Source organism: Strix uralensis, chromosome 5, assembly GCF_047716275.1.
Source record: "Strix uralensis isolate ZFMK-TIS-50842 chromosome 5, bStrUra1, whole genome shotgun sequence".
In the NCBI taxonomy this organism is placed as follows: Eukaryota; Metazoa; Chordata; class Aves; order Strigiformes; family Strigidae; genus Strix; species Strix uralensis.
The window spans coordinates 55696746-55722402 of record NC_133976.1 but is presented as its reverse complement, the minus strand read 5'-3'; the positions used below and the strand labels follow the sequence as shown (position 1 = coordinate 55722402).

Sequence of the window (25657 nt, the reverse complement as noted above, 5' to 3'; positions counted from 1 at the left end):
CTCTCGCACATCCCCCCTCTCCCTTTCACTCCTCGCGGGGGGCATCTTTAACTTGACTGCACTCCCTGCCATCTTCTGGCAATCAATTTTTCAGAGACAATCTGTGATGTTCCTGACCCCCTTCCTTTCCTTCTCCTCCTTCCCCCCTCTCTCTCTCTCCCGCTGACTTCTTATTATGTACTGCAGCTGCCCGGAGGATTTTAAATAGACCCATAATCGCACAGCAGCTCCTCTTGGAAGTTTAAATATAACCTCCTTGTTAATCTCGCGTGTGGCAGCAGCACAGCACCTGGAGAAGAGAGGAATGGACAAGCACTAACCCATGGCTTTACATGGGGGCTGGGAGGGCTCAGGATTTTTTTAGTGAAATTATCAGGAAATTGCCTTGTTTCTTTTAACCAGAATAGCTCTGAGGCTGGTACAAGGTGCCAAACTGATGATTTTTGCAGCATGAAATTCTTTTCTTAGTTGCCATCCTAGGCACAGCAAGAGGGATGGCTGCCCTGCAGCCACCCTCCCATTTCCCCTGGTTTGAGCCAGTCTCTTACCCCTGCTCCAGGAAAGCCCCCCGGGGAGGCAGTGGGCAGCTCAGATCTCCTCCACCCTTTGCCTTCCTACAACAGGGTAGCAGTTGAGCATGTTGCACTGAAGGAGGTGTTTTGGAGAGATCAATAGGGAGCTAGGCAGAGATCCTGCAGATTACTTCCCAAATTATTTTGTGGTAACAGGCTGATTTCAATCTCATTTCTAGCTCTCCAAATAACTAGTTTACCCCTCAGACTGGAGTATGGTTTGGTGACACTACAGAAGAGATCACAATTAATAATGGATTTTCCCAAAGGACCTGTTCTAAAAGGGCAAATCTAGTGCTCACTAGCCCATTAAATGTGGTGAGATACTTCCAAACAGTAACTGTTGCCTGTTGCTTTAGGCTGATAGAATCCCTACTCTTCCTGCATCCTGAATGCAGCCATCTTCTCATACAGGGGGATGAGGGATGTGCATGAGGGATCACATCTTAACTAGTTCTTGTGCTGTTGTTGGAGGGAGGATCTAGCTGGCTGTTCAGGGATGTGGGTTGTATTTCCTCCAGTCTGCTGAGCTGGTACATACCAGGAAGTTTGGTACACACTGATACCAGGAAGGTTGTTTCTCTCTTTATTTTCCTCCTCTGTAAAAAAAAACCCAAAAGGGGGACACTGCCATTTAATTTATTTTGAGGAGTGCTATAGAAAAACTAAGTATTATTATCTGAGTACCCAGAACAAAAAATAGTACTTATTGATGCTAAATTATCCATCCATTTTAATAATCCAGCCATAGTAATTGCTAGAGCTGGGGGACTAATTCACAACACATAATTTATTCAGTGAATTTAGCTTCTTTTTCTGCTCATGGAATATCAATTGTGTGGATCATAATTTTCTCAAATTTATTTGAATTTATTCAGTGAACTTCTTGGAAAATATTTACTCTATGGATTGATACAGGCTGCATTACTTAATTATGGTTGGTCAGGGAGATCTCTTTGGTATTGTTTCTATTCCCTTGTTGAATGAGCACACAAGCACTTCTGGCTTGAATACTTGCATATGAACACAGAAGACGTACACTTCTGCAAGTTTTTTGCATATTTCCATACATGAATATGCAGATAAAACTCCTATACGGGAGCATTGTCAGTAAACAAACACAGACAAGCCAGGTCTAAGCAATTTTGCATAAAAAATGTGAATCAATATTTTTAAAGGGCCTAAATTACCAGGACAAAAGTCTAATTTTACAGTGAAGTAACCTGGTCCTTGGTAAATGGCATCTTGAATGGCAATAATGGCGTGTTGAATCAGAACCTAATAATTTACCTCTTTGCCTCTTTCTGCTGCTCAGTACAATGATTTCTTGTAGTAACATAGTCCCCAGCTTGGATATATATTGTATGAAGATGGTTTTCTTTTTTTTCAAACTGGCTGTATTCATGTGACACTCGCTGTAAATGTGCTTGTGTCCTGCAATGGGTAGTGCTTGTCTGAATGGCAGACCCAATTGTCTCGTTTCCATTAGTTATCCGTTTCTAACCTGTCCCCCTCACTCCCTCCTCCCACAGCAGAAATGAGGTGAAGTGTAGTGTGGCTAATCTGAAAATTTCTAAACCACAGAATTGTAAATGTTGCTAAATGTCTGGCTCTGGTTTATGGTTGTAGGAGTGTGGGGGATCATGTTCATGAGGACATTTGTGCACACTTGGGAGTAGCATGATCAAAACAGAGTGGAACAGGGAACAGGCAGGAAGAACTGAACAGTCTTGAGGACTACAGTATAGAAAGAGGGTGAAATATGCTGGTGTGAGATCCAGGGACGTGCAGATAGACAGGTCTACAGTGCCTGGTTTGGAGCCAGGTGGTAGAACCCACACTAGATCTGAAGGACTTGAGCAGAAGAAATTATTTGGAGAGTGCAGCACTAACATATTTCTATTTCTTCTAGCTGGTCTGGGTGACTTTGCACAGTCTGCTGGCCTGTATGAAAGATTCTTTGTTACTCCTACTAATTGATCCTAAAAACAATGGGATTATCAGTTAGAAACAAATGAAAAAGAGAAAAAGTGGGAGTACTATTTACTGATGTGATGACTGAGCCTTCGATATGAGACATCAGCATAAAAGGCAATTATGTTCCTAGGTGCCAGGCAGGATATTCCCTGCCAAGGCAGGGAAGTATCAGTGTCATTGTAAAAGGCTCTACTGTAATTTCCTCTGTGTACAATTCTGCGTATAATTCCAGTTATCCCAATTAAAGCAAAGTGGAGTCAGACAAGAATCTGGTTGGTAGAGAGGAGGTTTACAAGAGGAGACTAAGACAGTGTATCTTATTTAATCTGGCAAAATGCAGGCTGAGATAATATAAAGGGCTGCCCTCCATTAAAAGAAGAGAAAGGGGAAAATACCCTGGCAGTAGGAGAGCTCTTCAAGGTAAAGAGCAACTAGGTATTAACCGGCCAGGAACGAGCTTCAGCAGAAAGTCATTGGTACAGCGAGGTTCTGCCCCAGCTTTCAAACTGCACGTGGAAAGCAAGATACCTACCTAACTGTCTGGGAGACCAGGGCTGGGACATCCCTTCCAGACTGCTGTTCCTTAATTACATCAAACCCCATGTAGGCACTCTGTTCTTCAGAATTAAAAGGACCTTAATTCAGTTTAGTTCAATTTTCTTCTAAGGGTTGCTTTAATTTGAAAGAACTGTGTCCATTCAAGGCTAATGTGATTTAATGAATTCATGCTAAACTCACAACTTTAGTTAATTTGGATTAATTTTCCCAATTGTTCCTCAGCAGACAACCCTTAAGACATGTAGTAGAAATGTCCAAGAAATCATGAGCACTTCAGTCCTGCTTGTGATTCAGTTCTAAGCTGGCAAGTAGATTTTCTGACTGCAGAAGGCCTGAAGAAACATCTGGCCATGTCTGACATACCTCTCACTGGAGAAGTGTTGAGAAGGGTGTGAGCTCCCATACCTGGTGGCTTGGCTGTCCTCTTGTGTTTCACCTCCCTACCACGGGGGCTGAGCGACTGAACAGCCCAGGCTTATCCTTGTTTGGAAGGAGTATTAGTACTGTTCCATGGGAAGGTGAGCTGCGTGGGACAACCTGTCCAGAAAGGTGGAGTTGGTTTTGGTTGCAAGTGGCATTTGGCAGTAGAACCAGGGGAGTGCTGGCTGCTTGGCTGTGTGCTAAGGAGCTACCTGCAAGTTGGAAAAAATATGTTCTTTTAATTCTCTGCACTGCACTCAGTTGATTATCATTGCCAGCTTCCAGGAAAGAAAATGCGTTTCTCTGTAATGCTGTTCTAAGGGGTTTACAGCTCGACTGTGATGGGTGGTGTTATTTCTGTTACTGCTATTAGTTGGCGCATCCTTATTTGCCTGTTTCTGGATGGCACATCACAAGCAGGAAATCTGTGAGCCCTAATCTGCCAGGTTTTGGAAAGCACGTAAGGGGTCACTGCTGGCAGGCCCTGGCAGCAGTTGGGAGCGGCAGGAGGATTTAGTGGTGCAGAGCGCAGCCGCCACCGCAGCCACCAACGCGCGGGAAGGGACCGTGCTGCCACATCTCTGCATGTTGCCATGGAAACAAAGCTAGATCCTTAATCAGGATGCGTGTGTATGTGGACCTGAACCCGCCCTCTGCTGTCCTTTTGGTCTCAACTCCTGCTGCCCCAGTCCCAGCACAGTCATGGCTGCCCCGTGCCCAGTGGCTGGGAGGGGAGCCAATGCAGAGGGACCCTGTGGGGCTGGGGGTGCCGGAGAAGGGTCCAAGGTGGGCCTAAGAGAAAAGGTTTAAAATGTTTCCTGGGCCTTGGAGAGCAGAGAACAACTTCTGATGAGGTGGTGGGGGCAAAGGGAGCCTGAGGAGCAGGCAGCAAGGGTAAATCTCCCATGGCAGCTGTGGTGGGAAGCACCCTGAGATATTGGGGTGCCCAGGTGCTGCAGAAAGGGATTGAGTCTTGGGGAGGTCATAGCTGCATGGCAGTTTGTAGACATTTAGATAGCACCCAGAAGGCTAGCTCCAGAGATGGTACAATAGTCTCATCATAAATTTAGCTCAGGGACTGTACTGAAGCCACTCTTCAGCTTCAGGGATTCAAGCTAATACTTCTGCAAGGGGTGTTGTGCCTTGTGGGCTTACTAGGTTGTCCAGGTTAGCTCTGGCATCTCTGACATGGGGCTGTGGCATTACAAAATCCAGGCATGGTTTTGAGAGGCCTGGAGATGTGAGGAGGCTGTTGTTGGGAAGTTGAAGCAATCATACAATGTTCTTTAAACAAGTTTATGCAGATACGGGTGAGCAAAGAAATCTCGTCTATCATACTCCCTCTGCATTGAGTACATCAGCTGAGAAGAAAAATTTACTAAATGAAAATCTTTTCACTTGTAATACATAGCCCATTCAATACCTGGAGGGGAGCACTTCAGAGAGAACCTAGAAGCTATAGCAAAAGCTCTTGGCACTTCAAGAGGCAATAATCTCCCTTCCGAGTCCATAAAAACTGCAAGATGCTGTTAAACTCTGAGGAAGTAATTTGGTGCAAGCTGTGGGATGGAAGGTGTTGCCTACTTAGAGTCCTGAAAAATCCCCTACCAAGACTCACCAGGAATGGGACCAGTCTATGTCTACTGTCCACATCCCAGCAGGAGGGATTATGACCATCCTGCTTAAAGTCCTCCTGCTGCTTCCATCTGAAATGCTGTTCATCTTTAGTTTAGACTGTAAACCATTGGGCAGCATCGCTGTGCACTGTTAAAATGTTGCTGTCAGTGTGCCCAGAGGACTGAGAGCTTCCTTCATCAAAGTCCGAGACACACAATTGACCTTGTGTAAGGAAGTAAACTGCCCTGTTTAGAGGAGCCCTGAGAAGGGTTGAGTCCAAGGCCGGGAGGGCTTGTATGATTAATCTCTGCTGAAACAGACATGCTGATGCTTATGGAGTGAAGTGAAAATCTTCTGGGGACCCAACAACTTGCTTGTTGCATAGCAATGAAATACAGGAATTAACAATGGGCTGTGCGAAGTCCTCCACAGCAGACAGCTGTAGGGGAACTCATGGTCCTCAGAAAGCTCCCTGTGAAAAAGGGGATTCTCAGCTCTTTATGTATGGATGGAATATGTACATTTTAAAACATGCAAATATGTAAAAATATTGCATACTTTTCCTTCCTTGGATATGCTAGAGCTACTTTATAAAGAGAGATTGTATGGGAAGTAAGGCCAGTGAGGGATATCTGTAAAGGACATGTTTTCCCACTGATGAGTAGAGAGGTTCTGCCCATAGCCTACTGCTGAATGCAGAAGGAGCCTGACCACATTCTCACTTCCACCCAGAGAGTATCGTGTGACTTTGAAGTTAGTGGGATTAGTCTGATGAGTGAAAGGAGAAAGAGATCTATCATCGATCCTTAGAAATTACTGGGTAACATAGCAAAAGCAGTTGGACACCAAACAAGCTGTAGAGCACTGGGTTGATATCTTCTATGCAGTGTGCTCCTATTCATCAAGGATGCCCAGTCTGCAAGGCTGCATGCCTTGAAGAGCACTGATGCCAAGATGATGAACGTACATAGTTCTTAAACTCTGTTTCTTCTACTCTTAGCATAGAGAAGAGGAGAGCGTCCTCTGAGATAAAGGGTGCACAGTGACTGCTGCAGGCTCCTACGCAGTGCAGATGGATGCGTGGTGTAGGAATGTACACATCCTGCATCCATTGAGATAATGAAAAGTTCGAGCTTCTTGCACTAGCCACTAGACTTAAAGGAAAGTTTTTTCGGCTCAGTGCTTTTCAGGAGGCAGATATTCAGATGTTTTGCATGAAAAGGAGAAAAGGCACTTCTTCCTACTAGCAAAAAAAGCATCCTGAAGCTAGATGACCAGAGCAATGACTTTGTCTCAGCTTTCAGAATTGCTTAGCTGCACCCTGAAATAAACCTTTCTGTGGCTGTTCCCCTCCCACAAGTATTGCTTCTTCTGACCTACCTAAAGGAAAGACAGTTTTTGTGGGTTTTTTTGTGTTTGTTTTTTTTTTTTTTTTTAAATCCAGATCATCTTAGTATTTATTAATTAGATGACTACTTGCCTTCATGAAAGATGAGTCCTGAAGGAGTGTACTTTGTCAGGAAGAATGAAGTCTGTTAAAGCCATATCTCCAATGCTTTTACCCACAATTTGAAGGCATGCAAGCTCTCTTCCTCTGGGCTGTGGCCAGGGCTCTGTAGTGAAGCAGCCCATGTAATCCTTGGCTTCTCTCTGAGAGCACTAACCAGAGGCTTAATGAGCTCTGAACGCATGTGTGGTGATGTAGACACTAATCTTCAGTAAGGCTGGACTGCACCATCACCTCATTTCATAGGGTTCATTAGCAGAATCTAATCCACTTCAGGTGCTGCCAGCCTGAGTTGGAGTGGACCTGGCATATTGTAGATGAGGCAGTTTTGCCTGTCTTGAGCCATCCTGCATGTGTGTGGGTGTGTGTATATATATATATATATATATACACACACCTGCATGCACTGGAGAACCTGGAGGCAGCTGTGTACAGGAAGACAAGAAATGAGACAGAGTGATACAAAGTGGAAGGGAAAGACAAAGCATCACAACCAATGGCTCTTCCCTTGCAGGAGCTGCAGTCCTGGACAGGGCTTTTTCTTTCCCCTCTCATATTCTTATTTGTTAATCTTTGTCACAGGCCCTGGCCAGGCAATGTTCAGACTGAATAGCTTGTTTCTCCCCGGCTTGCTGTAGCTCCTGCTGATTCTTCCATCTACTTCCTACTCCCCCGTTGTGCTGGAGTGTGTGGTTAAGAAAGAGGACAGACAATGGGAGATGCAGGAAAACAAGATGCACTGGCTTTGCCTTTGAGTCAGTCAAAGAGCTATTTCTATACCTTACATGCCTCACCCTGGCTTTTATTCTCTCAGAAGCTTTTGTTACTCTTATTATTAACGGCCAGCAGAGGCAAATTCTTTTGCTGCTCCGTCAATCCCTTTCTCTGCTGTGACGATCCTTGAAAGAAATCTCAATGCCTCCTGTGCATGTGTGATCTTGTAAAAGATATGGCAGTTCAGTCCCAGCCTTGGGTTTTGTTTAAAAAAGTATAAAGCCTAATATAGACAGAAAAATTTGAATTCAAGTACAAAAAGAGCATCTTATTTGTTTTGCTGCTGCTTTTAAGTTATGTCAAGGGCATATTAAATATATAGATGGCACCTTCTATTAATGTGCAGGTAAGTATAGAAAAAACAGTGAATTCAATTATGTGTTCTCTAGCACAAAGTTAAGCTGACTAGAAATGGGCTCGTTGATTTTCATCGCTCAAGCAAAAAGAAATACAGAACTGAAACTCATAGCACCCTTATTGCAAAGTCAGATGGACTGATTCCCTCTCCCAAATCCTCTTCATGAAACCCTGAGGAGTGTAAAATGTTCATGTGCTTAGATCACGGAGGTAGATACAATGGTCCTTACAGCACCAATCACTGTAACAACCATGAATGTGAATTGCTTCTGGGACTGTGGGGAGATTGCAAGCTCTTGCTCTGCAAGTCTCCTATGGTCCAGTCTTTTACTAAGAGCAGCTTTCAATTCATTGGAGTTCTGAAATCGCTTTTCCTTGAATAGGAAGTTGACACAATTTCTGCCTCAGTCTCATAGCAGCAAGGGGTATGGCAAATGGTTGTTAATCATCAGGGCAAAGAAAAGGGACTAAAGAGCTGTGATCCCAATACAAAATAATAGGAAGCAATAATTCAGCAGGTATGGATTTGGCAGAACATCCTGCAAATATTTGGATGGGCATGTGTGCGTGCAAGGGACGTCATAGATCTGTGAGTGTTTTTGTCTGTAAAGCTGTAGAAAACTTCCTATTGAGTTTCTGAGACTTAATAGATGTGAGCTCAAGAAGAACATTTGAAGAGGGAGCTTCTTTCCTTTCTAATATCTGTGTAAATAACTCCATGTGCTTTATTGGTCTCAAAGTCTCCACAGTGGGGAAGAGGAGAATCAATAATCGTTTAAAACTTTGTGAATCAATTAGATGAGCAAGACAGGCATGACAGCAGCTTCCTGGCAGAGGCACTGCTTACTGGTTGATTAGGAAGCAGAGCTGAGTAGGGAGAAGGTAGGTGCTGCCATACTTTCATCCATCCTGGAGCACAAGAGGTAACTAGCTATGGCTAAAGCCATCTCTGATGGGGATCAGGCTTTCACAAACGAGGCTGCGTATTGAAATCCTTATTGCTTGTTCTAGCCAAGGACTCTTGTAACACAGTGATACAGTCATTTTCCAAAGCAGGGGCTGAATGCAGAGTCCAGGTCCAATGGTTCAGGAATCCACCTCTGGTTCTTCCCTTAGGCTTAGAGAGTCCCCAGCTAGATCTGAAACAAGAAGGAGTGTCACCACGACACTGCAGGCCAGGATTTGAACTAGTTAACTTTCCTGATATGGCAACTCTACTGGAACTGATCTGGAGTTCCCACACCATGCTAATGCATGGATGTCTTAGGGCCAGCTCACAATTTCTGTGCCTTCCGTTGCCTGGTGCACACATACACATTATGTGCTAATGAGGCAGCTGCTGCCAGTAGCGTGTCCAAACAGAAGTGGACCAGGGTACTGTTTCTTCATTTTATGCCTGGGCTCTTTTATACTATCGTGGCAGCATAAGGAAGGTGATAAAATCCCTCTTAAAATGCATCACGCAGAGTTGCCTTCAACATTGCTCCTGTCCCAGCCCATGCTGTAAAACACAGGTTGGAGTGAGCTGGGGTGAGTCAGGTTTGGGAGAACTGAGGGGAGGGAGGGGGTGTACTCTGAGAAAGCAGCACCTCCTTTCCAAAGTGATAGGATCTGATTTGGAGGGCGCAGTGAAGGGTAGGGCGGATCCTCACAGTCTCAGAAAGCTGTGCATATGAAATGGCTGAATGCTGACTCCCCAGTCTCAGGAGGAGAAAAGGTGAGATCACTTTTTTCTGAACTTTGGGGCCACTTCACAGCAGGAAGTGAGTGACCTGGGCTAATCGAATAAACCTGGCTGTATTTGTGGGATGGAATCCCCAAATAAGAGCAGTGTGTAAATGCAGGGAAGCAAAGACAGCAGCACATATGCTCCACACCTTCCTCTCACACCACAGAGCAAAACAGCGCCAAGAAGCACTGAGGCAGTCAGGAACCAGCCCTGGAGAAGGAGGCCAGGGTGGGCAGGATGAGGGGAAATCTTGACTTGACTCCTGCCTGCCCCTAATTAAATACCTAGCCCATCAAGGGTCCATCAGCCCACCGCCTCTTCCTGAGCATCTCTGCAGTCCCAGCAGGCTGCCAGGGGATAAGTCCCTCTTTGAGGTGAGGGTAGCAACGCCCAGCCCCAGCCTTTGAAGCCCTGACACTGGCATAATGGGCTGCAGGGCGTGATGGGCTGCAGGGCACCATTTGGGGCCCTCCCCACTGGCTGCTAGCACCAGCTGCAAGGAGCTTACGGCCACTGCTGCATTATGTGTGCGTGGTTGCCAGGGAAACTCTGCTGCTGAACCAGGACCAAAGCAGTGGGTGCTGGACCTTTTTTTATTTTTTTTTTCCTTTTTTTCCTTTTTTCCTTAGAGCATCAATTATGACCCTCTTGAAGAAGAGGTAGCCAGGTATGGGGCAGTGGGAAATCTGGAGTCTGTGTAATCTAGTCAGATCTCAGCTCTTGGTTTGGTCCCCTTGCTAGAGAGCTCTTCCATTTTAAGTGGGGTTTTTGGTTTGGTTTTTTTTTAGTTTTTTATTTTGAGTAAGAGCATTGCCTATTGACTGCTGGGCAGAATGGATGAGGTTGAAGCCTTTTACTGCTCCTTGTCTTAAGGAAAGTCAAGGTCACATCTACACAGGCTTTGCCTTCAGCTGCTCGCTCACTTGCACTCTGAGGCAAGCCTGCTCTGATTCAAAGGGTAAGCTATATCTATGTGTTGAAAATGATCTGAACTGGTTAATAAGGTCAGTCTCTAAGAAAAGATTAAGTCCTGGCACAGTATTGCCTTAAGTTGACTACTTTTCTTCAGCTGTGGCCTGGCCAGCTGAGAGTATGGGCACATCCAACTTCATTCTGTCCATAAAGGCTGAGTAGATCTTGGCATCATCAGGACTGCAGGTGTCATGTGTAAAGGTGCAGAGCAACTAACAGCCTTTCCCGCAGAAGGTTAATGCTTAAATAAGCAATGCAGAATTTGAGAGAAAGGGGGTATCACTACTTCATGAGACAGAAGGGGAATGGAGGCCCTCACAGACACACTCCAACCTGTCCACAGCTGGGCCACGGTGAGAGGGGATCTTCAGCTCCTGAGAGGCTCAGAGGGCATTGGATGCAATGCTGAACTTCCAGGGCTTATCTAAATAGAGTCTGTGAACATGTGGAGGTTCAGCTCATAATAAGGTTTGCTCATAATAAGAGACCAAAGGCATACTTGATGAAATGGAAGAGCAGTTAATTTAGAAATGATAAAAAGAAATAGTATTTCACCCTGGATAGTTGATTTGATAAATTTATTCAATGACATCTTGCCAAATACTGTGACTGGACTTTTTTAAGAGTGCTGGATGGTTTTATGGCTGCTATTGATTAATATGGCTATACCAATGACATCCCATTCAGCTTACAGTCAAAATTCGGTCCTTAGTCTGGAGGGTAAGACAGCCAGGAAAGAAGCCCCAGGCAAAAACCATGATGTAATTGGATGGATGAGTAATGGAGCAGTCTGACTTTCCTCTAACTGTTTTGGGCTGGCAATGTCAGGGTATTAAGCCATCCTAGTGAATTTCTCTGAGCTGGGACAGGAGAACTAGGCCTGGGCTGTCCAGATTGCCAGCATGGTATAGCATGGCACCAGGTGGGTGGAATCTACCCAGAGTGACCAGTGGTTTGATCCATCTACGTAAGCTCATCAAACAAGGAAACACACACATACAGAGGTGAAAATGGAAATGCAAAAAGCCTGGTGTGAAAACTGTTTATCCTGGCAGCTTGCTAACTGCCATTTCCCCTCTGTGGAAAATCTGGCATCCATATGTGATGCTCTGAGAAGCTGGTATGGCATACCATCATATACTAGCCTGCTTTGACCAGTGACTGTGTATAAAATTCACAAATGGTGCTCCCTCTCCTTAGTCAAACAACTTCTGTGTTTTTTTTCTCTGAATTGTATATATCAGACAATGGCCCTGGTGTGTTTCAGTCTTTCATCTTTTTTATTAACTGTATGTGGTATGGAGTGAAACAATTTCAAGATCAAGATTACAGATTCTAGTGTATCTTGCGTTTTCTCTGTTGCAAAATGCTTAGAATGAATTATTTCCATAGATCCTTAAGTGGAAAGTGGAAATCACTTAGCTGTTTTCAGCCCTTGAGTCATCTTTAATCAGAGACCTTTTTATTGCAGCTCTCAGGAACTCCTTGGTGCTGGAGCACTTACACAGTTGCCCCTGGGCTAGGGCTCTGCAGCAGATGTGTTTCCGCTGCTACAGAGAGATTAATGTCTAAGCCATGATGGGGATCTGTGTATATGATGATACTTATGTGTATAGTTAATGTCATTATACATGTGAATCTTGGTACATTTGTTACTGTTTACCAGGGTAACAAAATTGAGCTACACTAGCAACTCTAGATTTCTTATCACAATTATTGTCAGTAGTCACCAGGGATCATGGCTTCCAAAGGAGACCTAGAGAGTCAGCAACCATTCTCCTAATTGCCACAGACCTTCTTTCTTGGCCACCTGTATGCCCTGCCTAGCAGGGATCAGAAGGAAGGCAACATGGGCTCTTACAGCCCTCCACTAATTTATCATGGTATATTCAGCTTGCCTGTCTGCCTTTCCATCAGTGGGGACACTGAACTGTGTCTTTCCCTTTTACTCATCCACCAATTTCTGTAATTGCTTTTCTGTAACCATCATCTATGAGCTATGCATTCTTCTGACATACAAGGCCAGTGTGTTCAGTAGTTATTATGAGAACAAGAGAGGGAACTGATAAATGATACAGTTATGTAAACCATGTTTCTGCTCCTAATGAATTTGAACTTCCCACTGATGGCACGTTCCCAGGGCAGCTCTAAGGATTTTCACCAAGAACGATCCACTGATCAGTGAATCAGAACACTGGGAAAGGATTGCAGGAGGTCATTTGCTCCATATGCTGTGCAAACCAAAATCAGTAATAACCCAGGGAATCTGTTCCACTAAGAAAATAAAGTTTTGAAATCCTACTAAATGTATCATCTAGGCACAGAGTCATTGAGAAATGACACAGTCCAACGTGCTCCAACCTTACTTTGAGTAGGTTTTGCTGTGAATATGTGTATTTGTAGAAATGTGAACATGTATGTGTGTGAGATGCTGTTCTAGATGCCAATCCCACCATGGGGACAATGTGCTAGGGCTGTAGTGTCACCACGTTCTCACAGTCCCTACTGCAAGCACTCAGGGAAAGGACTCGCACAGGATGATGCAGCATGTAATATTAAAACCAGAGTTTATTGTATTGAGTTGTTGAAAACTAAATAAAAAAATTAAATGTGGGGAGAAAAAACAAACAAGCAGAAGCTCCTGACTGCCGGCTAGCCTGAGGCAGTGAGGCATTTGTGGTAAGAATAAACAGGAGTAAATGAACACTTAAGCAACAAAGATCCTGATTTCCTGTCAGATCTGTTATAATAAATGGGATTCAGAAATATAGAAAATTTAATTATAAGACTTTGAACTGTTGCGGCATTTTCCATCATGAACACTAAAACTCCCAGTGAATCAGGTCCCATCAGGACTGTGACAAATAGGTACACAGTGGTGTCTCAATTTTGAAGAAAAGAAATACATAGGTAGGGAAATTAAGGTCTATCTTTTCCCAGAAGTTATTTGGTGCTTGCTCACTCTTTTTTGCCTCCACAAAATGTGTGGTAGGCAGGGCCAAAGTCTAAACAAGATGCAACTCTATGTGATTTGTCTGTAGGTCATAGAAGAATTTTGCAAATCAATGCTGTACTAAAGTCACACTATCAGCTTTTCTTATAAATCAGGAAAATGAGAAGAGGCCTTTGGAAAGTGACAGTAGTCCGAGTTGTTAGGAACTTATAGGATCCCCTTTACAAACCAGAAAGGAAGGGAAGGCCAGGACCCAGTCGTTAAGTTATGGCTGCAGAGGAAGCTTAATGCCACAGCAAATGGGGTTAGAAATACTGATGTTCCCAAACGCCTAATAAAAAGGGGCTACTCCTAGAGCAGCACAAATTGTATTTCTCCAGCACATGTGCAGAGGTAACAGCCTAGGACATTTTGCAAAAAGATGGTTTATTTCTCCAAATCCAAGAAGCAAACACATGCTTTTGACACTCCTCACTCAAATTCTGTGTGCATAACTTGACACACCTGGCCTTTGTGGGGTCTGGCACTTGGACTGGAGCTAAAGGAACTTGCCACAAGTAGCAAAAAGCTGTTCAGGGCCCAGCAACAGGAGGACTGTGCACAGAATCAGATTGCATTCAGATAGGCTGCACAGAGGAAATGTAGCATGACGATTCCTCACTCCCCAAGCCAACAGTTATGCTACAGCTTGGTGGAAAGCTCTCTAGTTCTTCAAGATGACTGGCCCACTGCAACCATTTTGGGGGATCCTGTGTTCTGCTGCTTTAGGGATGTTCTTGAGTCTGCCCCATGCTGAGTAACAGTTTTGCTCTGGATAGTAAGATGATGTTTATAAGGCAGTAATTGCTTTTGCTTGCCTGGGGAATCCAGGGAGGCTGTTAGGAAGGAACTTGTGAGAAAAACCCTCCAGGGACCTCTCGTGCCACATCTGAGGTAAATGGTTCGTTAAATAGCAGTGATCGGTTTCAACTGGTGCAGCTGCAGGAGGGCTCCTTGGGGAGTCACCTGCAGCCTTGCCAAGGGCCTGCATCCTGGGGGGAATGGGGGGAGGGCAGACCTCGCCTTCGTGCAATATCTGCATGGGCCCGCCCTTGAGGGACAGAAGGCACTGGGCAATTTAGAATTGGTGGTAATAACACTTGGTCACTCTCTAAACCTTGTGCCACCTCCACAAACCCTCTTTCATCCACCTAGGATCTCACCAGCCACCAGTCTCCAAGAGGAGACTTCATGGTGAAATGCTTTTGCACCTTCACCATGTGCAATCCAGCCTCCTTATCTGAGGGGTTAAACGTGCAGGAGGGGGAGGCAATACTTGTCCCAGCAGCGGTAAACTCAGAGCAGATTTTCTGTGGGAAGCCATCTGTCAGCTGGGGAGTGGTGCTGTGTCAATTGATCGGCTCCACCTCCAGCTCAGCTCTGCAAACTACAGATCCCTGACCTTGCAGGGTTACAGTGGGGGAGTACTAGGATCTGTGGAGGCATTGAGATCCTGTAATGGAGCCTCTACTCTTTCAGACTGGGTGAGTGACACACGGCAGCAGTTAGTTATGGGGAGCCTGGGCTTGCAGGTGAAAGGGCTGAAGGAGAAAGACAAACCTTTTTCTTGTAGCCAAGGGATTGTATTTCGCATGGACGATGTGCAATGTAAGGGAATTCCACTTTGAACTCAACCTATCCCTATCCCAAACTTATATCTGTCTCCCAGTGGCAATGTTAAACCATGTTTTGGCTGTTCCAAGGTGTAAAATTAAGGTGGACAGTGTGAAATTTCTGCAGGAGAAACATGTTCTGTAAAACCTTTAATTCCCTTTTTGGTTTTAGACTGTAATAAAGCAATAGTGATTCTATGGGGTATATATGTGTAAAAATGGTAAATCCCCCTTAGATTTACCTCTAATTTAAAAGCTTTCACTGTAACACCACAGTGGGGTCAAATTCCTGCTCTGATAGCCCTGTGGTTCTCTGCCAGTTCAGCTCCTTTTCTTTCTCCCCAACTTTCCATCAGGTGTGTTTAGAAATAAGGAGAGGAAGGAAACTGTGGCTCTCGGGTATTTTTCTTAGGTTGCTTTTTGTCCACCAAAAGGCACTCACTGAGATTCTTGTCCAGCTCTATCAGCAATTCTCCTGATTCATTATGAGAAGGACACTTTCTTCTATGCTGTTGTCTGTCCTTCCTCCCTCACCCCTCTCTTTTCTGAGTGCTGAGTTGGTTAGGGACTGAAGAACATTTGGCTAGCCCAAGTATTGGGGTAATCAAGTGCTAAGAGACATCTTGGCAAGCCAAAAGCTGGACTGGCTTGCACCTCTATAATGCTCTCGTTTTGAATAGAAGTTGCCTCTTCTTGCAGCTTCTATAATAAAAATGCAAGCAGCTGCTCAAGAACAATTATTATATGCACAGCCAAGTGGTCTGTGCTGTTTGATTTAAGGAGGGGTGCTTACATTTCTTGGTGGAGAGGAATTGTTTAGCTGGGTTGTGATGAAGCTATCCATTTGGTGTATTGATTTTTGATGTTCTGATATGCTCTGGTTAGTGAGGAGCCCTGAATTTTCTCCTGGAGTCTTTGGGGCTGAATTTCCTTCAACAGTTGGGCTGTGCACTCGTGTGAAACAAACTGTCAGCAGGCACTTTAGCTGGAGCATCTGACCCTGTTTAAAATCACAGGGCGGGCAGTAACTCATGCACCTTACTATCACGCCTAGTAACTCCTGTGTGTGTGTGCGTGTGCAGCCTTGAAATACTAGTGGATTTACCATCTCCCATTCCCTATTTGTCACTGAGGAAAGCACCCAGTATTTTTTCAGTCAAGACTTCAAGACGCTGTGTGTCAAATATTCCTGTAATTCAAAGGCCAGGTCCTTCACATCTTAGACTCTTTGCTAGAAACTGTGGAAATTTGCAGTCAGTTCAGAGGTTCTTATACATAAGTATAGAAAAACTTTTGTTGAATTTAATATAAAAATAAATGCTCGTCATCAGTGTAGTCGTCTTGCCTTTTCATGTTATGGTAAGGCTGAGTCTTCACACTCTAGCATTCAGTTTGGTACAAGTGACTTTCAAAGGCACGGTGCAATGAAGGGTATTGGAGATATTTGTTCAGGCTTTCTTCAAACTCTGGCAGATGCTTTCACAATAGTGTAATCTTTCCTTTGGCTTTCCTGATTTTCTCCATTAAAAAGTATCTTTTTATTGGAAGAGTAAGTTATTTTCTTGAGCACAGTTCTAGGAGAAGGGGGTGAATTCCAGTGATAGAAAGTACAAGCTGTTTGCCACAGATTGAGAGGCTCCTGTGCTGCTCCTGGTTTTTTGACTTGTCTTGAATTTGTTGCTGCTTTCTTTTCCTTTTTGTTTACATTTGTTTTTCCAGTGAGCAAAGAGCAGCCCTAACAGTATTTTCAGAAGTGGGTGGTGAGCTGTGTGAAGGAAGTGAACAGTTTAATCACCAAACGTCATAGGACAGGCATGGGGATCTGGGAGCAAGGACTCTTTCCTATGGGATGTGACCCCTAGGGAGTTCAGAAAATAGAAACAAACAGCTTAAGTCTAGGTGCAGGATCAGAGCTTTTTTCTGGAGTTGCTGAGCTACGACATGTTTTGCCAATAGAGAAAATGGCTATAGGTAGTCAAAACCAAAACTAAAGAAGGGATGGATGGATGGATGGATGGATGGATGGATGGATGGATGGATGGATGATTAACTGGCAACCCTGCTTGAAAAACAGCTTTACCTGCCAGGCTGTGGGAGAGTGAATTTGGTAGAGAGCTGTTCTAAATATGAATGTCTTGAGGTAATGTCTTGAGGCATTTCCACAATGAGTTTTCCCAGGTCTAAAACTCCTGAGTATCTCCTTTTGGATCTCTGGTTCAGCTCTTCTAGCTTACTGAGAGAAGGTGGGGCTTCTATCTTATTCCTAAAAGTGATGATGGGATTTGGAGAACTTTCTTACTGTAATGGGAATCTCTGCAGACAGATACAATTTAATTATTTTTTTGTTTGTTTGTAATCTAATCTTACTCTACAGAAGTCATTGGGAGTTTGCAGTTGATTTTAAAAGATAGAAGATCAGTCCATAGAAGAGCATATTGGGAAATGCTTTCCCATTCCTTTCCATCGTGAATTGGGCAAACGCAGGGATTTGGATTTTACTGAACCTGTCACAGATTGAAAGCCTGATGTCTCATGAAATCCCAAGACAAAAAAGGCTTGCATTATGCCATTGGAGAGCTGAGATTTGTACAGAACTCCGCTGGAGTTTTGGAGGTTATAAAACGGTACAAGTTCTGATTCTTGCAAAGATGAACTTGGTATGGTAGAAGGATATGAAAGCAATACCAAGAGAAATATTGAGCTGACATTTCTCTAAAACATGGTATAAACAAAACCCATGATAGTTTAGAATTTTATTTTTACATTTTGTTATGTTTTATGATGTTCTGAAACTGAGCCTTCACAGTTGTAGCACTCTGTGCTACTGCTTGCTTTGAGAGGAGCTTGCAGTTGAGGGTCTCAGAGCTATTTGTGTCCAACAGTTTTGCCTACTCTAGTTGTGCTTCAGTCTGGATACTCAAGCTAAATTGACTGTCCCAAACTAAATAAAAATCAAAGCTGCTGTGTATTCTGTTTATACTACATATAAGGTTATGATAATCCCTGGATTATTCTGCAGCCATGGAATATTTTGTACATATTTTCCTCTTCTGGCCTCATTTGTGTACCACTTGTTCCCTGTCTGTTAGAATCATGCCTAACATTTGAAACCTTTAAATAATTTCAGCAACCTGTCTTTAAAAATAAAGTAAGGACAGCTGGTCATAAAAAGGCTTTTACTTCCTTCCCACTTCCTTCACTTAAGTTTTACATTTTTAAAAGTTAAAAATCCTTAAGCTCGGGCCAAGATGTGAAGTGTAAGATTCTGACTGCCTGCCTCCCCCTCCATGCTCAATGGGTTGACTGAGAATGCTGTTTATTTCCTTTGACCTATTCTTGTTTTCTCTCTCTTCCTCTCTTTGACATCCTATTCCAGGATGAGTCATCCATGTTCTTCCAGTTTGGCCCATCAATAGAACAGCAAGCCTCTGTCATGCTCAACATCATGGAAGAATACGACTGGTACATCTTCTCCATTGTCACTACTTACTTCCCTGGTTACCAGGACTTTGTGAACAAGATCCGCAGTACCATTGAGCACAGCTTTGTGGGTTGGGAACTGGAGGAGGTCCTCCTGTTGGACATGTCCCTGGACGATGGGGACTCAAAGATCCAGAACCAGCTCAAGAAGCTCCAAAGCCCTGTTATCCTCCTCTACTGCACAAAGGAAGAGGCCACCTACATTTTTGAGGTGGCCAACTCTGTGGGTCTGACAGGCTATGGTTACACGTGGATCGTGCCCAGCCTGGTGGCAGGGGATACAGACACAGTGCCATCCGAGTTCCCCACCGGGCTCATCTCTGTCTCATATGATGAATGGGACTACGGTCTTCCTGCCAGAGTGAGGGATGGAATAGCCATAATCACCACGGCTGCTTCTGATATGCTGTCTGAACACAGCTTCATCCCTGAGCCCAAGAGCAGCTGTTACAACACCCAGGAGAAAAGGATTTACCAGTCCAACATGCTCAACAGGTAAGGGAAAGGGCTGGGCTAGCCTTACAAAAGAGGGGTCACCCAGGACCTCTGAGACCAGAATAATTCTGCTAGGGCATGTGATGCTTTGGGGCAGCGGGTGATGTTGGCCAGAACTTGGGCAAGGGGAGGTGTGCTGATGGTGGGACCCACCTTACTGTGCGTCATGACTGCTAGTACTGTCGCCTCCAATACAACACAGGGGGCAAGCCAGCATGAGGAGAAGGAACAACAAAGGCATAGTACAAAAATTTGGGTGTGCCCCTCAATGCACAAAATGTTGCTTTTATAACAGCGCTGAACTTCTTGGAGTGTCTTTGCATGAATGGGTCTGTAACTCTCAGGTGGATTCTTGCTGCAAGCAGTGGGGATTTCTTCTGTTGAAATCTAGAAGGCTCCAGGTTCTGTTGCAGGCACAAGCAGCATGTGAACAGGTGTCCTTTATAGGTGATGGTTGTTTAACCCACGTGGAATAGTTTCATGGCACCTGTTGTTTGAGGACTATGTGTCCTGCTGTCCATTATTCCTGAATTACAGGAGAGAAGGAAGTGCAGAGACATCTGGGGAACCACAGCTGCAAAAAGAGTTGAGTCAACAGCTCTGCTCAGTTCCTGCTTTATACTGGAAGCCTTTAAAGCCCCTGGGTGTCTTAAGGGAAGCAGTTTACCTCAAAGAGGACTTGTGCTATCATCCTGCTCATTGGCATCTTGTTGGCCATTGTCTGCTGAGTGGTTTTGGTCCCATTCTCTCTTGTGCATATTGCACAGAGGGCCTAGGCACCTCCATCCGAATGACAAGTTTTTCTAGATGGAAAAGGGCATTTAAAATTAGGGAAAAATATTTTGAATAAACATCTTCTTTTGATCCAGATTCAGATTTTCTGAAGAAACAGTGCTAAGATGCCTGTTTAAGGTCATAGAGGAAGCCTGCGGTGGAATGTCTAGAACAGCACTCTGATTACTAGATCATAGAATCATAGAATGGTTTGAGTTGGAAGGGACCGTAAAGATCATCTAGTTCCAACCCTTACTGTGTGTCCCAGCTGGAGTTTTAGTGTGTCACTAAGCAACCTGGATAATTAGGCATGGGAAGAGCTGGGGGAGGTGGTATCTGCAATTAGCCAGATGCCCCCTGACCTGCTCAGCTGTCATTCTCCAATGTTTTACATATAAAATCCTTGGGCAGGTTGGTCCCTTTGTGTTAGGACAAGGGGAATTCAGGCAGTTGCCATCAGGAGAGGTGGCCACATGGAGCTCAGCATCTTTGTTCATTTGTCATGATGAATCATGGAACAGTGTAAATGTGATGGATTGTTTTGCATGCTGTGACCCCTCACTGTCAACTGTGCTAGGCAGATAGAGGGACTGGTGGACAAGAAAGCAGATTTTGCTTTGCCTGAAAGTTGGGGACTGAAAGAAAAGTCTATTCTTTGACCCATTATATTATCCATAATGCTATCTGCTATTTGTTATTTGTCTCTGTGACCCATTGGCATATTACCAGGTCTTATTGCCTTTACTTCCTCTGCCCCATATTGGCTTTTTGCTGTCTGCAAGCCTTGGAACCACCAAAGGTGTCCAATACTTTTTATCAATTTCCTTCCCAGCTAGGCTTAGGGGTAAGAGAGGTTTTCTGCTGCTCTGAGTCATCCCTGGAATGATTAAGCAGGGAAAAGATATTTAATAAATACTTAGTTACCAGAAGTAGCACCAAGGCAGGCTGTTGTTCTACCTTTCCAAATAAATAGGGACTGGGGGGGGGGGAGCTGTATTGTGTCTTTTTAGCAGTTATCTAGAAAACAAAACGTTGTCCCCTGCTATGTGATGCAGTGTTCTGCAGAGGCCTTCTGCTAATTAGTTCTGTTGACACTGTATTAGCCTGTGCCTAACATCATACCCATATAGCTACACTGCTTCAAGGACCCAACATAATCTCTCTGCATAGCACTTCTTTGCATTGTATAGAAGTCACTAGCTCAGAGACTCTTGAGTCCCTAGATATGACAATACTGTTGTGCTGTGCAGATATGCCCTGAAGCCTGGGTACCACACATGAAAACAATTCTTGTCACTTTTGAAGGTACTAGCTTTCTTCTTACTTTCATGGCCCAAATCATGGTGTTCCTTCTCTCTTGACTGCTTTGGGTACAGCATTCACAGGAATGAGTGCAGATACATGTAGATATACTCAGTTTGGGTACCAACATCAATCTTGCTGAGAAGCAGAGTCAGTCCATGCCAAGCTTCATTCTGCCACTGCCTAAATTGCTGCTGGCACCTGAGCTAGCTCAGAAATAATTGCACTGTGTTGCAGTTGCTTCTGTGACCACAGTGCAAATACTTGCTTTGCCTCACACAGTGCTGGCCTGTGCTCTGCCACTCTGGGATTCTGACACTCCCAAATGTTTCCACCCTGTCTGTACTTCTGAGTGAGGTGGTTAAAAAGTGTGACTTCAGTGAGTTGGGTTCTTGGTTTTCTGTTTAAGTGAAATTACTTTGGGCACCTTTTGATTTATAAAAGGTAGTGGTGTCCGAAATAAGCCATTGCTTTTACAAATCCCAAGGTTCAATAGAAATGTGATAGCTTCAATCTCAGCCACACAGCCTGGAGTCTGTGCAGGAAGAAAGGTAGAGGAGAGAAAGCAGTGGAAAGAAGCAGACATGAAGATATGAGTTCACCTCACTGAACCAAAACCCACAGAGATTAATGACTGTAATCTGTGATCATTCCTTCAAGTCCTGTTGAACTCACTGGAATTTACTATGTGCTAAGCTTTAAACCTCTCCTGATATACTTTGTCTATCTGAGGTCTTTAAATCTCTCCTGTAATGCTTTGTCTATCTGGCATATTACAGATTCTGCAGACCTGCCTGCTTCATACCTTCCCCAACCCTTTCCACCTACTAAGATCCCACAGCACTTGTGCATTGTGCACAGCAGGCAGCAGCAATACTTGCATGTCTGGGACATGGTCTGGCTCTCTTTGGACTGGACTGAAGGTTCTGGAAAACTAATTTTAGTCCTGCCCTGGACCCGGTAATACTATATTCAGCCATCTGCAATTTACAGTTCCCCCTCCGCATGCCTACACAGAATAGAGAAATGTATGTACGTGGGCTTGATGTCTGGGGAGAATGCAAAGTGTATGTGACCTCAGATAATACATCACCATGTTGCTGGTGTTTCAGAAACTCTTGAAACTAATCCAAAGTGGTCCAATTTGCTTCAAATCCATAGCTGGGAGGCAGTGTGATAAAGGAATTTTCCCATTTTATTCTTTGGAGAGTGACACATCCAACTAAAAAAATGTGTAATTTAGTTCAGCTGGGGCACATTATACACTAAGACTGTGAATTAGTCATTTCCCAAGATCTGACTTTGACCATTTCTTACTTTTTTTTTTTTTTCTTTCTGAAAGTGTGGTAGTTCCAAGTGCAGCTAAAATCAAATGGTCTTGCTCAAAGTGGTCTCAGTTGGTGGTTGATCTGGGTGTATAATGGAGTAAGGAGGAAATGAATGTTGCTCATATTTAGAAAGAAAGCTGTTTCTCCATGTCTTTCCCCCTCCTTACATTGTCGCTTTCGTTTGTTTTTGCAAGTGCTTGTGCAAACAAAGTTTTGTTTGAAATATGGCTGCAAGCACAAAAAGAAACAAGATGAACTGTTATCTAAATGCCATTTCTGCCAATGTAGGTGTTTGGTCTGCATCTTCTCATATTAATAATGGTCTTATAGCAACTGTTTCTTGCCTGTTTTGAAACTGGTTCTCCTTTGTGTTAGGCTGGAACTGCAGCAGTATGATCACAACCATTGAACATTGCAGATTTTGTCCTAGAAATGAGCCCACTGGTGAGATAACTCCACTAACTAGTAGGAAGATAATACTTTAAGAAAGGTTTGTTCTATAAGAATTGTTAGTTTTGGTTTTGAATGATTCTTGAGGAATTTTTCCTCTAGTGAGGGATTTATCTCAATTTGTGCTGATGATAGGCTTAGGTGATCATTTGGAGTCCAAATATCGAAATGCTGTTTTCCAGTTCAATTACACTCTTTAGTTCTTTCTATTGTTTGTAATAATTACCTATTAATTTATTCCTTCCTTGTCCCAGAAATAAATCTGGTTGGAATATTCCAGTCTACCAAGTTTATAGTTATCTCAATGGCCAGTCTTCTCCTGGGCATCCAGCAAACCACTGTGCTCTCTGCTCCCTTCTACCAAATGAGAAGATTACAAAGGTTGGGAAGGAATTTCTAACAGGGTTTTTCTCTGGAGAGGTGCTCAGATGTGAAGTTCTTCCCTCTTGGCCCTTCCAAAGAGAGTTGCTAACCTTCTAGGCATTCTGCAAAGCTCATCTATTCTCCCTTCACCATGGCTGCTGAGGATTGAGTGGGCAGAGGTGGATGTGTTTATAGGCAGCCTTCTGCTTACTTCGTTATTTTAATTGATGGGACAGATTTCCTTGAGCTCGGGATTGGTGCTTCTCATTACATTCTAGAAATGGGAAGAAATAACTAAATGGCAGGATCATTCTTGGGAGTGGAATTCAGGGATGAGTCATGAGTAAAGAATATGATATCTGACACATATCTGAGGAATAGAATAGAAACTCAGCCGTTTTGTAAGGATATTCACAGTTGGGCTATATAAGCTGTGTTTTTATTATAGCCTTCAATGAGACCTGGATTGTTCCTACTGGTTGTCATGGCTGCTTGTGAATGCTGGGCCATAACTACTAGTTTGTTGTTGTAGGGTTACTAATGAGTTCTCCACTGATTGGCTTTAATAGTCTCTCATTTAACACCAGGCTGCACACACCAGATTTCATTTTAATAAAAAGTGCAGTGAAGCATTTGCTTTGGAATGAAAATACAAATGTGGAATTATACTGCCTGTGCAAAGAAATACATTAAGAGGGGAACAAACATAGGTTCAATTCTGCAGCTCACATTCCTCAAATATGAAAACAGCTCGCAAACTAGCTTGGTGCATTGTTTGGACATGATACTTCCACTTTGGGGGAAATGCTAACTTTCATCTGGAGCTTTTCATGCCAACCAGTTAAGAAGTGTAAAAGAGCCCTTGATGAATGGTTGGAAACTATTTTCCCCGGAACTCCCAGGGCAAGCTCTGTTCTCAGATGGCCACATTTCCCTGTTGGAATCTAGGAATTGCTGGGGCTTAGACAGCTGAACAGTGAGTCAGTGAGCAGAGAAAGTACTTGCAGTAGGATTGTACAAATATATTGCTTCCCTGGAGACTCAAGACCATACTATCCTATACTCAAGGCTATATGTAACCCTGGAAAGGTGCAATGCCCCTTCAGGGTGTTCTGCCACCTTGATACCTGGGAGTAGCACCATGCCCATAGCATCCTGGATCTGTTTTCCTCAGGTCAGTGCCAAGGACAGTGCCAAGACAACACCTTTCCTTGTTTCCCAGGCCTCTCCCAACCCATCCTCCTACCCTCTCCTCTCCAGGAGAAGGTATAAATGGCATGTTCTCACGGATGCAGAAATTGCCCTTTTCAGAAACTTGGAGGGTGAGGGATCATATGTAACTTTTGACCTTTTGGAGCCTTTAAGCAGGTGTCTTGTTAGAAGCTCGTTATGTTTGCGCTGGTTGGTGTGTCTGGCTGCCGTCAGGCTGGTGCTAGCTGGCAACATGTGGCGTGAGCGCTGCTGACGGATTAGAGAACCCTGCTGCTGAAATCTGCTTGTTCCTGTCACCGCTTCAGCAGCAGGTGGAGGCCAGGGCTGACCTGCGCCTCCTGTTGCCGTCGAGGACTCTGCCTCCCCAGGTCCCTGTTGCACATCACATTGTACTCTGCTGCTTGTCTACCCCCATCCTTTTTTTTCCTCCTCACCTTGCATCTCATGTTGCATTTCATTTGTCCTGTGTGCGTTGCTTCCTGTTGTGGTTGCTCAGTGCAGGTGAAAGGTACTGGATTGGTAACCTGGGGGCTACTGGTTAGTCACACTGCCTGCCCAGGGGGTGAGCTGGGGAGGGGGGAACATTTATCCATGTGGCATTACATCTCGGGGTCAGTGTTGGCTTCCTCTCACTCCTTTTTTTCTGTCCCCTGAAGGGGGATGCTGAGGGCAGCTTTCTAACCTGCTCTTGACCCAACCCCCCCCCATAGAAGGTGGGCTGCTAAGGGCACCCGATGCAGAAGGGCATGGTCTGTGCCTGGCTGTCCTTGCTTTGCTCAGCCCTTAAGTAGTGCTGCTTGGGCAGTGGGAGGCACGGCTGTCTTGCAGGGGAAGGTCTAACATGAAATCAGCTGAGCACGCAAGTAGGATACTGTAGACCCCTGCTTCTCAAAGGGAGTATATGATGGGGGGACAGCAGAAATGTTCCTCGGCAGGCACCACAGGGTCCTGCATAGCAGGACTTTGTCTGAGGGGGAGAGGAGGCACTTGTTCTGTGTGGACAGCTGGATTTTTCATCCTCTTTGCAATTAAAATAGGATGGGAGGGTTCAAGTGAAGTGATGGGTTTTTGGCAAGGGTTACCTTTTGATTAGAGGACAGACCCTTTCATAAAGGCCTCCAAAATCCACCAGCTGGGAATGAATTTTGGTATGCACCATCAGTTT

The 25657-nt window shown here is 44.3% G+C and overlaps 1 protein-coding gene across 1 annotated transcript in view; it reads left to right on the top strand.

Annotated features, from left to right (window-relative positions):
* Positions 1 to 25657, top strand: part of GRIN2B (glutamate ionotropic receptor NMDA type subunit 2B) — a 203737-nt gene that overhangs the window by 67546 nt on the left and 110534 nt on the right. The window contains exon 3 of the mRNA XM_074869431.1: positions 18465 to 19063. Coding sequence (XP_074725532.1) covers positions 18465 to 19063 — 599 coding nt within the window. The remainder of the gene's footprint in view (positions 1 to 18464; positions 19064 to 25657) is intronic.